Source organism: Plutella xylostella, chromosome 14 (genome assembly GCF_932276165.1).
Source record: "Plutella xylostella chromosome 14, ilPluXylo3.1, whole genome shotgun sequence".
NCBI lineage: Eukaryota > Metazoa > Arthropoda > Insecta > Lepidoptera > Plutellidae > Plutella > Plutella xylostella.
The window spans coordinates 4,382,765-4,396,831 of record NC_063994.1 but is presented as its reverse complement, the minus strand read 5'-3'; the positions used below and the strand labels follow the sequence as shown (position 1 = coordinate 4,396,831).

The 14,067-nt window shown below is 39.7% G+C and overlaps 1 protein-coding gene across 1 annotated transcript in view; it reads right to left on the bottom strand.

Moving 5' to 3' along the window:
• Positions 1 to 195: 195 nt before the first annotated feature.
• LOC105380078 (protein mini spindles) overlaps positions 196 to 14,067 on the bottom strand; it is a 51,444-nt gene continuing 37,572 nt past the window's right edge. Inside the window, exons 29-37 of the mRNA XM_048625300.1 lie at positions 13,852 to 14,031; positions 13,449 to 13,633; positions 8,024 to 8,251; positions 7,440 to 7,563; positions 6,787 to 6,999; positions 6,268 to 6,409; positions 5,659 to 5,723; positions 3,442 to 3,564; positions 196 to 2,897 (exon numbers count right to left, since the gene is read on the bottom strand). Coding sequence (XP_048481257.1) covers positions 2,802 to 2,897; positions 3,442 to 3,564; positions 5,659 to 5,723; positions 6,268 to 6,409; positions 6,787 to 6,999; positions 7,440 to 7,563; positions 8,024 to 8,251; positions 13,449 to 13,633; positions 13,852 to 14,031 — 1,356 coding nt within the window. The 3' untranslated portion in view covers positions 196 to 2,801. The remainder of the gene's footprint in view (positions 2,898 to 3,441; positions 3,565 to 5,658; positions 5,724 to 6,267; positions 6,410 to 6,786; positions 7,000 to 7,439; positions 7,564 to 8,023; positions 8,252 to 13,448; positions 13,634 to 13,851; positions 14,032 to 14,067) is intronic.

Sequence of the window (14,067 nt, the reverse complement as noted above, 5' to 3'; positions counted from 1 at the left end):
GATAGAATAATAAATTGCAAAACTATTATTCTTTATTGAGTGGCCATAAGCTAGACCAGCCTATTGTAAAGCCTAGTAGTACAGGGGTTCTGTCGTTCGTATATATTCGTAGAAATAAGTGCTTATTCATAAAAAAACGCATAAAATCTCCATCCAGTAAGTATAAATACCTATGTATAAAATAAAATGCAGTTGTCATCTCATATGAACTTTATTAACGCTACTTAATCATGATTTTAATACATTAATTTACATGCCATAAATAAATGCTCACAATGTCTGCGTGAAAACCTGTCTACGATACTTTAATAAGAATATAGTATGGTTTTGGATGAATAATAATAATAAGATGTGAAGTAGGTAGCATAACTAAAAACTATAAATGGTCATCAATTATTAAGACTAAGGTTTTAACAAAAGAAATGTACTTCAATAATTCAATTATATGAAACGATCAGTAGCGCACATACATTTTAATGATTAGTGATGTCACAAGTAATTAAAGATACACCTTGAGGATTTTAAACAACGAATACTTTGTACATTGAAAGGATACTGAATCTTATCGAGGGAATGTTGAATTTAAGTTGTATGAATTTGACTACAAAATTAAATTATAATAAAAGCCTCATCACAGCTATCAAGTTTTAGTTTCTAAAACCTACTGGATGTGACTGTCGAGGGTTTCCTTAGCTGAGTAAAATAATCTAAATACATCCATACTGCCAGTACAACACACTCCCAACCAATAAAATATTTGATTTGATTTGAAGTAATTTTGTATTTTATAAAGGTGAAATCTATTGATTTTAAATATGTAGTAAGTAATAGATCTGGGATTTTATAAAAGGAAAAATATTACAGTAGCTTATTTTTCCAGAAATAGTCCAATGACTAAAGCGTAGGCTACAAAGCCAGCTAGGCACGCTAAACTAGCCGCGGTTGCGGGTTTAGTCGGTAGCTCGCGGTGTGAAGAGTATGTAAAGAAGTGAAACGATATCCACTTGGCTAGCTCGCTCGCATCGTAAGCTGGCGATGTGGCCTGCGCTTACTGCTAACATAGTTATGTCACGCAAACTTCAATAATGAATGAGTATTGCTTCAATAGAGAACAAACATAGCAACCTCGCTCAACAGTCTTTAAACTCAAACATAAACCTAGTTACATACATCTAACAAATTCACAAACAAAAACGTTACATGTGAAAGTTATAGTTTAAAACACAACGCGATATAATATTCAAGCAATTGTTAGTTTTCAGCTAGAATGAAGACTACATTGCTAAATTAAATAAATTGAATGAAATGTCAGAAGGCTGTATACATGCAACTTTGGCTGTCCTGTATAAACAAATCGTAGGAGCAACATTATGAGTGATCAAGTGAAAGGTAGATCCAACTACCACAATTTGCCTTCAGCTTGATCGCTGATAAGTTTCTATGATGAGATAGATATTGTTACCGTATTTTTATTGCATTTCAATCACATTATTGCTCATTTTATGTCAAGGGTTACTTACACTATCAAAAGAAATTGTTACAAATCTAATGACGCGTTGATGTCGACAGCCTTAAAATATCTATGGTCTAAACCTACTGTCTTATACATGGGATTGGCATATTTCCTACATTATTAGTATTACAGTAAGTATAAAGATTATTGTGTTATTTAGTAAAATACATGCGATTATGTCGCTTTTCAAAAGACATATTCTTGGATCCTTTTTGTTTTCATTACATTTTTAGTAACTGTAAGAATCACTGGAATCAACCAATATTGTTTTTGTCCATTTGGGGCACATTTTATACTCATTGGGTTAGTCATGTTTAACTATCACTACAGTGCATATCCAGTGCATTCCATATTAAGTTTTTACTAATATTAATTTATAATTAACGATTAAAATTATAAAGACAATGGGCTTATTCTCGAGCAGCTCAACATTAAATATACAGCTGTGATCATTTATTATTAAATTTTTGAACCGGAAAATTACTTTTTGAAAGAGGTATTTTTTTTGCTTAGTAATCAGCGAGAATTATTTACCAAATGTGATAATAATTTTGTCAGATAAACATAACATAGAAATTGTAACATTAAATCATTTTAAAATTGAAGCTCTTTTAGGTAAAAAGGTTTAATATTTTTTTTATTTAGTATGAATTTTATAAATCTATGCCCGATTGAAAACTAGCACACTTTCTTCAAGGTTTCTAATTCTAATTGATAGGAGTTTTCATTGGAAGGGGCAATCTTAGACATTCAACATAACATCGGACATACAGTATGACTTCATTTTACGTCACATATAAAACAAAAACATCAGGAACTAATGAGATTATCCGAATCAAACTGTATTACCGTGCCCAGAAATATCGAATTTGCAGATATAATGCCTTACCAGAGGCGAAACATTTTAAAATCGTTTTTAACCCATTCTATTTAACAGCATTATTGGACAGTATTCAATAAGTTCTCCCAGTATTACAGTTCAATCGAAATTCAAACTCTGGCATACAAACATAGCTGCAAATTCATCATCAATAACTCAAATAAGCCCCTTCTCCCACTACGCGACTCTCAAGCGACGAGACTGCAACGTAACCCATTATCGCCAGTAAAAACGGGTCTTCGACGCGTCGTTGACTCGTCAAATAGTTGCGTCGGAGTCGCGTCGCTTGAGAGTTGAGTAGTGGGAGAAGGGGCACTGTCACAAACGAACATCGATTATCCGGGTATCGAGGTATACAATGAGTGTGAGAGAGAGCTACAACGGTCCGTGCGAGCGAGCGAGACGGCCCTATCTCTTGGAGCTGCTCTTGATCTGCTGCAGCTTCAGGCGCAGCGCGTCCACGTCCGCCTCGTTCTTGTGCGAGATCGACTGGGTGGTGTTCAGCTGGAATGTTGGAAATAAATAATATTAAAAGATTATAGTAATTTTGATAACATGATTAGGTGTAGTAGTCTTCGATCCCTGGTCAGGGTAGGTATTTGTCTAAATGGATCTTTGCTCTTGGGCCTTGGGTATGTGTAATGGGATTGAAGAGTGGCGTTGCATTTGCATTACATTGGGACTAAAACCACACTGGCGTAAGTTGCTACCCATCAAAGGTTTCACCTAACTAAACCATGGGCAGAAGTCACTCTTTAGGTCCCTGGGTGATGCGGGGTGAGACGCTGGTAGAATGTGACAAGACGGCGCGACGCCATTGGTGCGCTATAAGAGGCGGCTAGGGCGCGTTCTTCGAATCCTCTCTTAGGGTGTTTTTAATAGCGTGCGGATTTAATCACGCATATATTCTATGAGTTATAATGAATACTTGTATAAATCCCGCGTGCGTGATCAAATCCGCATGCTGTTAACAGCCTCATCATTTGTTCATAAATGCAACATGCGCGGAGGTAAAGGGTGACTATGTATATGTAGTAATAATTAGTACCTCAAACTGCGGGTCGATGCTCCGGGGCAGGTTCTCGTTGATGCTGTCTGTGAGCACGCGGTTGTCTGTGGGCGTGCGCGCTTGTGACGACGGGGAAGAGTCGGATTTCAGACCCGCTTTGGCCTGAAAAAGGTGTGACATGTTGTTAAGTGGTCGGAGGATAGAGGGTAAATATTTGAAGAATACATCCAAAGATACCTGACTGTTCGGGCTGGTGATACGGTTCAGCCCTAAGGGTGTCAGATGTGAGTGCAAAAGGTTGTCACACTATTGACCTGATAGTTCAATATATATATTATACACCTATACACAAGGCTGGCGATAGCACCAATTGTGAAAACTACAGACCAATTAGTATTTTATCCTGCATCGCCAAGTTATTTGAATCGCTCGTATAATATATATTCTTTAGTCACGTTAAGCCTTACTTGCATGAACAGCAGCATGGTTTTGTTAAAGGTAAATCCATTTTGAGTAATCTCCTGGAGTATAGAGACTACCTGTCTTCAGCGTTTAATGAAAGAGGACAAGTGGACTCCATATACACCGATTTTAAAAAAGCATTTGATAAAGTTAATCATTCTTTGCTCTGTGTCAAATTGTCGTGTTATGGAGTCCATGGTAGCCTTCTCCGTTGGGTGAAATCATATCTACACAAAAGAAGCCAGTTGGTTGCTCTGGGGGGTTACAAATCCTCACCCGTTTTAATAGATTCCGGGGTTCCACAAGGATCTCATTTAGGCCCCTTATTTTTCGTAATTTTTATTAACGATCTCATAGATAGGTTATCGTGTAGGTGTCTCTTGTATGCAGATGACCTAAAAGTATTTCATAGCATCAAAACAGACTTTGACTGTACCCTACTACAAAATGACGCTGATACGATATCAGAATGGTGTAATGCAAACTTTATGCACCTCAATGTGCGTAAATGTTGCATTATAACATTTACTAATAAAAAAAGTCACATCAAATATGATTACGCGATAGAGGGCCAGACTTTGGAACGTAAAACTGTCGTGAAGGATCTTGGAATCCTTTTTGACAATAAACTTACATTTAGAGATCACTATGACTATATAATTAACAAAGCGTATCGTATAGTATGCTGGGGTTCATAGTTAGGTCGTCAAAAGGCTTTAAAAATCCTAACAGCTTCATCTATCTCTACAATGCCATTGTCCGCAGCACGCTTGAGTATGGCTCTACTATATGGTCACCAAATTACGAGATACACTCGAAAAGGATTGAAGGTGTGCAAAGAAAAATGCTAAGGATTGTAAGTCACAAATCGGGCTATGGCCGTAGCTTGTCATCCTATAATGAAAGAATGACAACATTTAATGTAACGCCCCTTTATATTCGTCGGAAACAGCATGATATAATAAACCTTCACAAAATTATACATTCCTTTATAAACTCTCCCAACTTGATCTCCTTAATAAGATTTAACGCAAAACCCAACCTCCGTCATCCTAAACCATTCCATATCCAAAGTTGTAACAATAATATATCTTTTTTCAATCCAATTGTAAGAATGTGCCGTCTGTATAATGACTTTGCCTGCTCTAAAGATTGTGATGTTGATGTCTTCGATCCAAGAGTATATAAATTTAAAACGCTAGTTCGAAGCTTAAAACTTGAATAATTACTTGTATAATATAGATTTACTATTATTTAATTTTGTATAAGCATTGCTGCTGTATACTTATAAACTTGTGTTAGCTTAAGATTTTCATGATGTGTATACATACCTAGGTAGTTAATCTAGTTCTTAATTTTATACATGAATACCTCTTCTCATGTTATGATTAATTGCTGTTTTGTGTACCATATTGTTCAATAAAATAAAAAAAATAAAATAAATATAGTTCTGATTTATAATTGAACTGATAGGTTCAATGGTCTATAATGCACTCGTCTCACTAAAGAAAAATATTGTGTAGTACGTCATGTACGGTGGCCTGCGCCTAAAAGTATATAGGCGGAGTTTTTAAAATAGCGATCTCAAGCTTACATGCTGCTCAAGCACATCCACATAAACATATAACCACTGCTACAAATATCACACACAACAGTCCCCGGATTTATAACAGATGTAGCTGGTCCCTTCATCATCAGGGATCGCTATTTTAAAAACTATGCCTGTATACTTTTAGGCGCAGGCCACCGTACGTTGATGTTTTAGTTAAATTATAGTGGATAATCAATAATTACCTGTAGGGCTCGCAGTCTTTCTAGGAATATGACGTGTGATGTCTCCTCGTTCTCATTATTGACATCTGAAACAAATTAAACTTTTAAAACTTGGTCGTGGCTGTCGTCCACAGGCGAGTAAATTGCGACGATACCATCGTCTTTCCACGCTTTTATATAACAATATACTCTAATAGAAGGTGTCTTCACACGGCGATATTATCGCTGCAATGCGAAGAGTGTTTGATGGCGCCAGATACATAATAAAAAAGCAGCGGAACGTCGTTCGCGCTCGTGTTCATTAATGGCGGCACTAGCAGAAAGTTGCGTTTGGCTGCAACTATTTCAGCCATCGTGCCGGTTGTGCGGGTGTATGTGTGTGTTTGTCGGATGTATGTGTGTGTGTGTGTACACTCACCGATGTGTGTGTGCGAGTAGTTGTGCTTGTAGCGGTGCCGGCGCTGCTCCGCCACCTCGCGCAGCCCGCGCTCCACGTAGTGTGTGTGTGTGTGTGTACACTCACCGATGTGTGTGTGCGAGTAGTTGTGCTTGTAGCGGTGCCGGCGCTGCTCCGCCACCTCGCGCAGCCCGCGCTCCACGTAGTGTGTGTGTGTGTGTGTGTACACTCACCGATGTGTGTGTGCGAGTAGTTGTGCTTGTAGCGGTGCCGGCGCTGCTCCGCCACCTCGCGCAGCCCGCGCTCCACGTAGTTGCGGAAGTAGAAGGAGGAGCCCTGCATGAACGTCCAGATGTCCACGGACGGGTGACGCTCCTGGGGACGGGGAAATAGACCGATGTTAGACAACTCAACGCAACTCCTGCGCATCCGTGGTGCATTCACTATGGCATTGAAATAAGAATAGAGGTGTTCGAATTGGAATACCTGTTTGAATTTAATCAATATCGTTTCACAAACAAAGCATAGATTGCCGCCCTGATCAGTTTATGTTTCCAATAATTAAAACAAGACTGCTAGTCCATTATGAGTAAAAATTACTGTTCTAATTGATATTTGAAGAACTCCGGCCACGAGCTTAAACAATTCAAAAATCAACTCTTTTACAACGCGTGTTTCAATATAGTGTGAAACTTAATAAAAGCCTAATTAATTAATGGCTTTATTTCCAAATATGACATTAACAAACATACCCTTAAATCATACAGCTGTTGCAGCGCTTCGCTCTTATGCTCCTTAGCGCTTATGCGCTTGAGAATGAGAGCTAATTCTTCGTGCACGGCGCGAGGCAGTCTGTTGGCCGCTAGAGAGTTGTTAGTCGCCGCCGAGGTCAGCACAGACTTGTTGGCGTTTAATGAAGGGACGGCCGAGTCTGGCGGGTCCTTCTTGTCGTCTAGTTTCAGTTGCTGAAAATGTGGTAAAGTGACTGGTTTAATAAATTTTAAATGTAATTAAATGAAAATGATGATATCTTCAAAAACGTAGATGCCCTGCGGATCGCAAACCAACGACGTTAGCCAGGTAGGTGGATGAGGACTGCCGAGGATAGAGTGTTGTGACGCGTTTTGGGAGAGTTCTATGTCAAGCAGTGGATGATGATGTTATTGACGACCGGATCGCGTGTGCACTAGTGAAGTTAAATCCCAAAAGAAATATAATTAGGAATGTAGAGAAAGCAAAGAGGCGGTAAACGAAAGTTTTGCATCGCGCTCACACACATCGCGCGGCTTCGAGATCGAAAGCGACGGATAACCTTTGTCACGTCTTGATAAGAGCTTTTTGCGCCCCGTGCTGGGCCTTCAGATGGGTTTATGGTGTGAATAAAAAGATATTAGTCATGGCATACCTTAAACACTTTCAGCAGGTACGGGTACAGATCCGACTCGTTGACGTCCGGTATCTGCGTCAGGTGGTTGGTGATGGACGAGCCCTTCATCTTCACCAGCGTGTGAACTAGCGTCTTCACCGTTCTGTAAGAGTTTAAGGTATTGTCAATATTTAATACATGATTATTTAAGTGTATAATGTCGGCGACAATCAAACACCAGTTTTATTCTAGTAGTCAGTCGCTGACTTGTTTGATTACCTTTTGTGCCAAGTAAGAATGAATGCAGTATACATGACTTGGTCAGTCAACGCAAGACCCTAAGCTAACAGGCCAATCCTTTCACCAAGGTGATAAACACTAGTCTAGTTTTACCCCCTTATTCATAGAAAAGTTAGAGAACGTTTTAACTATTGAACTGTTATGTCCCTCTCTGTCAAAGAGAAATTTGTTATTTGACAGAGAGGGACAAAACAGTTCAATAGTTAAAACGTTCTCTAACTTTTCTATGAATAAGGGGGTAAAACTAGACTAGTGTTTATCACCTTGGTGAAAGGATTGGCCTACCTACACAATCAGAATCAGAAGAATCGTCCGTAACTAACCTGTAAGGCGTATCGCTCATATCCGGATTCTTCTTCCAATAAGAATTCGGGTAAGCCTTGTAGAACAGATGTATCTTATACAGTACAGCTCCATAGTCTATCGAGTCCGGTTCCCAAGAGCTGATCATCTTCAGTGTCTTCCAGAAGCATTTAAGGAGTAACTCCTGGTACCGAGGGTAGGCTGGGTCTGATACTCCGATTGAGTCGTGGAGTAGAGACACTATGGCACTGTTGGGAGAAAGATGATGGTTAGTTTTGTAGGTTTAGTTAGTGGGATAGTAAAGTGGTAAAGAAATGATAATAATACTTCGATAGATACTTGGTAAACATCCAGATTCTAACTAGCTAGCTGAGTGGACCTTTCGCTTATCCATAAGTACCTTCATACACGGCTGCTGGTTTTTAATGGCAATTAGATTGGATGTCCTGCAATGTATGTTACCCTTCCGTGCGCAGAAAAAAATGCAATAATGGGGAAAAAAACCAAATGAAACATTGGCAGCACTATCGAGTGGGCCTTTCTGGTTCTGACCAATTACATTGTTCATTCGCTGTCGGGTAGTTATCCTGACCGCACGCATTCTAAAGCTCCGCCGTACTTGGTTGTTATTCCTAGTGATGGGGTATAGTATCGATAGGTGGGAATATCGATACCGGTCATAGTACCCATGGATAGATTTGTAACGAAATCGTCGGCACCTCCAAAACGCCAGCGTGATGAAGAACCATCAGATGAGTGGCAACAACCCAAGAGAACAGCTGCTGCTCAAAAATCACCTCCCGGTAAGCCAGCTCTGTCTACCTCAAATCGCTTCAGTCACCTCAACGTCGAACAAACAAACCAATTACCCGAGCCTCTCCGTATGGCAATTACAAAAAGGAACAATCCTGCTAGAATTCCTCCAATCATCATGGAGCTGCAATCTGGATGGACTCACGGAAAAATCAAGGACGTCATAGAAAGGTACGACAAAAAATTTCATCTTAGCTATAAAGGGCAAAATAAAGTAGCAGTTCAATGTTACTCAAGTGAAGCCCACCAAGCAATCAAAGAAGGCCTCAAAAGCGAAAATATGCTCTTCCATACCTTTACCCGGAAAGATGAAAGGATGTCTAAGGTAGTCATCAAAGGTCTCCCGGATTACTTTGAGACGTGCTTATCCGACGAACTGGACTCAATGGGATTCAGTGGAGCGATAGTATCTAAACTGTACTCTCCAAATAAATACGCAGTTTCATGTCCTCCTTTCCTAGTGCAGATGCCATCCGGAACAGATATAGGAAAGATTCGTTCCATTAAATATATCGGAAATTGCTCCGTCAAAATTGAAAGATTTCGATCAAATGCCTCTCTTGGCACTCAATGCTATAGATGCCAAAAATTCGGACATGCTGCTCGTAATTGCAACCTTCCCGCGAGATGTGTCAAATGCACCGAACAACACCAAACGAAAGACTGTCCCAAAAAGGACAAAGCTACTCCTGCAAAATGTTGCAACTGCCAGCTAGATCATCCTGCAAACTACTCAAAGTGCGAAGAGCGGCAGAGATACATTCTCATGCTTAAGAACCAACGTGCCGTACGGAAAACCGCAAATCAACCTGTTCCTCCAAAACGAAATGATCAACCCCATGCAGAAAAACAAAAAAACAATTATCTCCCTGAGTTTGGAATTAAAACCTGGGCTGATGTCACTTCCGGCGTGCAGTCAATCCCTCCAAAGTCCTCTTTAATCCCAGAAGATCACGACAATTTAATCCCAGTAGATCACGACGTGGCAACAAGAGAAATGCTCGACATCATGGTTACCTTGAAGACTATACGGGGACAGTTTCTACAGTGTACTTCAATGATTGACAAAGTAGTGTTAATATTATCTCACCTTGGTAAATATGTCTAAGTATAATCAGATACGCATGATGCACTGGAACGCCGACGGTGTCGGCGGTAAGCAGCTGGAGCTTTCTAAATTAGTTTGTGATCTACTTGTTGACGTAATAGCTATCTCTGAAACAAGACTGACCCATAACATTAAATTACGAATTCCAGGCTTCTCTTGCTACAGATGTGACAAACACCTGAATGGCAAGGGTCAAGGAGTTGCAATTCTAATAAAAGACGATATTGAACACACTCTCGTCCATACTCCGGGGACAAATTATTTAGAATCAATAGGAGTTAAAATTAAAGTTAATAACTGCCACTACTCGATATACTCAGTATACCAATCCCCTAACCTTCCCTTTGTTACTGGAGACATAGACTTGTTGTTGAAAACTGATAAAAGCGTTATCCTAATGGGTGATTTCAATGCCAAGCATGACCATTGGTACCCTGGACTTAGAAACACAAACGGTAACCTGCTTTTTAACCATTTACTTTGCCACGACTATTCCATTCACGCACCAGACAGCCCCACTCTTGTTCACTACCGCGATGACCTAATACCGTCCATTCCAGACTTGATACTTGCAAATAATATACACACTATTAACGACGTCCGTGTAGTTACAGCACTGAGCTCGAATCACTTACCAGTTCTCTTCCAGATAACTGGGAAAGTAGATCGATTGTCATTAAAGCGTCTTAACTACGCTAGAGCGGATTGGAATGGCTACCGTAAACTCTTAAATGAATCAATCAATCTCTCCTCCTCAATTCTTAAAAGTCCGCATGAAATAGACATGGCTATCGCAAACCTAAGCACCTCAATAATATCAGCTAGAGACCACTCCGTACCTTTAATTTCTATTAAACCAACTACGTGCAGCATTCCCCGAAAAATAAAGAGACTAATCAACGTTAAAAACAAACTACGCAGAACTCTCACAAACGAAGTCAAACCCGACTGCCGTAAAAATATCCGCTCTAAAATAAACTTCCTTGGTAAACAAATTAACCTTGGTTTAAAACAGCACCAGGACAGAATCTGGAACGAAAAACTAAGCAAAGTAGACAACCCAAGCTCCGATTTGTGGCGAATAGCTAAATCAGTTAGGTCAGATACTCCAACATCTATTCCTCCTTTGTCACGACCAGATGGTACCTTTACACAGTCTCGCCAAGATCAGTGTGAAGAACTCGCCACCGCCTTCCATAATAACATGTGTCTTACGACTGCATGGGACAGCGGTGAAACCGATATTGAGGTGAACATGTCCATAGAATGTCTAAGAAACATGGAAGAAGGGTCCCAATTTAGCTTGGTTCACACTAGTGAGATTCGTAGGCTCATAAAACGACTAAAAATACGAAAAGCCCCAGGCCACGATCAGATTACTAACCTCCTGATTAGAAACCTCCCTCAGAAAGCCTTAGTACTTATGACTAAAATATTTAACGCTTGCCTTGCCCTGGCTTACTTTCCATCGATCTGGAAGTTAGCCAAGGTTATTGCCATCAAGAAACCTGGTAAAAACAGTTCAATTCCCACCAGCTACCGACCCATTAGCCTCTTACCAAGTTTAGCTAAGCTGTTTGAAAAAGTTGTTTGCCGTAGGCTGCAAAGAGTAACAAACGATATTCTAATCAACCAACAGTTTGGATTTCGCCATGGACATTCAACTATTCAACAACTCGCAAGAGTAGCTGAAAACATAGCTCAAAACCTAAATCTAGGCATCTCCACAGGCATGTTTCTTTTAGACATTGAAAAAGCCTTTGACACTGTGTGGCACAATGGTCTTATCCACAAACTTATGAAGTATAATGTCCCCATATCACTCGTTAAAATTATTCAATCCTATCTCCTTAATAGGAGCTTTACGGTACATATCGATAAAGCTTCTTCTGAAGCTCGTCATATTCCTGCTGGAATTCCACAGGGATCTATACTGGGTCCTTACCTATTCCTGATTTATTTAAACGACATCCCTACCCAAACCAGAACTGACCTAGCATGCTTCGCAGACGATACAGCTTGTTTTACCTCGTCAGCCGACTTGGATCTAATAATAGATCGGCTACAGTTGGCAATTGAAAAACTGTTTGAATATTTCAATAAGTGGAAATTGAAACTAAACAGTTCTAAAACTGAAGCCATCTTGTTCACTCGTAAAAGAACACAACCGCTGAGAACCTTAAAGATAAACGGCCATTCAATAGCGTGGAGTAAATCTGTGAAATATTTGGGGCTAATAATGGATCATAAATTAAATTGGAACGAACACGTGTCGTACTTGAGGTTAAAAGGTATGAAAGCCTTTAATGCCCTTAGTACAATTCTTAACAGAAAATCTAATTTAAGTAGTCAAACTAAATTACTGCTTTACACCTCTCTAATCAGACCATGCCTTACTTATGGATGTCCCGTTTGGAGCAATACATCAAAATCTAACCACTTGAAACTACAAGTCCTCCAAAATCGCGCTTTAAAAATAGCTTTCAATACTCCATTTAAGACCAATTTAACAAAATTACAAGATAAAATAAAATTACCATCCCTACTTAATTTCATCATAAAAATGTGTAAAAAGTTTTATCTGTTTACCAACCCAATCCATTCCAATCTACTTATTTCAAATATAGGTAAGTCCCGCCCGATCCCAAATAATCGATATCGATATACGACAAGACTACCCCATCACTATGTGTTGCATGACGTCATCACTCCAACTGCTTGCCGCCGTACTGTTGAGACTTAAATCTACCCACTTTTGGTAGAATATAATAACTAAAATTGAATTTATTGTATTGTGTGTTAATACTTGTTATTGTAAATTGTATCGTTTAAATGTGTAAGTGTCGTGTTTTTTGCCATCAAATGCGCACTATCAAAGTGTGCATAGTTGTAATCATAGTGTACCAACCTAATGCATTGAATGTACACCGATTCTCATAACGTAAGTTAGGTTTTTATATAATTTTATAGTGATTCTAAAAGTTTTAAAAAGCCTTGGTGCTTAAAAACAATAACCATTATGGTACTTAATCCTAGGATAAATATGTACACTAGGTTTTAAGTTGTACTGCTTATATGTCAATAAAGAACTTTGAAAATCAAAAATCAAATCAAATCAATTACATTGTTGGAGAGAAAAAATGGACTGAACCAAGGCATTAGGCACAATCACCTAAAATTATTGCAAATAAACTAAAAACTATAAAATAAAATAATAATTAAAAAAATTAAAAAACCGACTTCAAAAAACCACTAAAATGTAAGAAATAATTTAAGGTTTACACAAATTATATGTGACAGTACAAATATACCTAAGCAGGAACTGTTCTTTTTTGATGTTGGTGCAGTGACAAAGTAATCTGAAGAAATATGGCACCAACTTCAAAAAAGAACAGTTCCTGCTTAGGTATATTTGTACTGTCGCATATAATTTGTGTAAACCTTAAATTATTTCTTACATTTTAGTGGTTTTTTTTGATAACGCAATACGAGGCGACATCCGAGGGGTGTCCCACGCTACTCACCACAGCAGCTGCGTGCGCGGCGAGTGCTCCAGCAGGCGCACGCACACGTTGTTGAGCACGCGCACGAGGCGCTCCGCGTCGCCGGCGCACGCGTCCGTCCCGCCCAGCACGAGCAGCAGCTCGCCCAGTAGCTGGCCCACGGCCGCCTCGCCCACTTGCGAGCCGCAGCCGGCCGTCTCGTAGAACTGTTGGAGGATAGTTATGATGCATGAGTTGATATCCAATGCTTATGTAAATATAGGTTTAAAAGAAGAAAGAGGAAGTGGCAGCGCTGTTTTAAACCTCTAATTTTTAATTTTTTATAACTTCAAAACTAATCAACCGATTTTAACCATTCTTACTTCTTTCAAAGGCCAGACTCTTTTTCATTCAATTTACCACCAAAAAGTCTACAACTCCTTACCGTGGTAAGCGCAGTAGCGAGATACTTGTAAGCCGGCAGAGCATCAGGGGACCGCGACGTGCGCAGCCTCCGCACTTGCGTGGCGGCGGCTTGGATGAACCGTTCTTCATGCGAGCGTAGCGCGGCGCCGCGCCCGGATACTAGGGCTCCAGAGATGAGGGACAGCGCGCGGATTGCGGCCTGTAATAGAGGTTAATAGAATAGAATATTTATTCA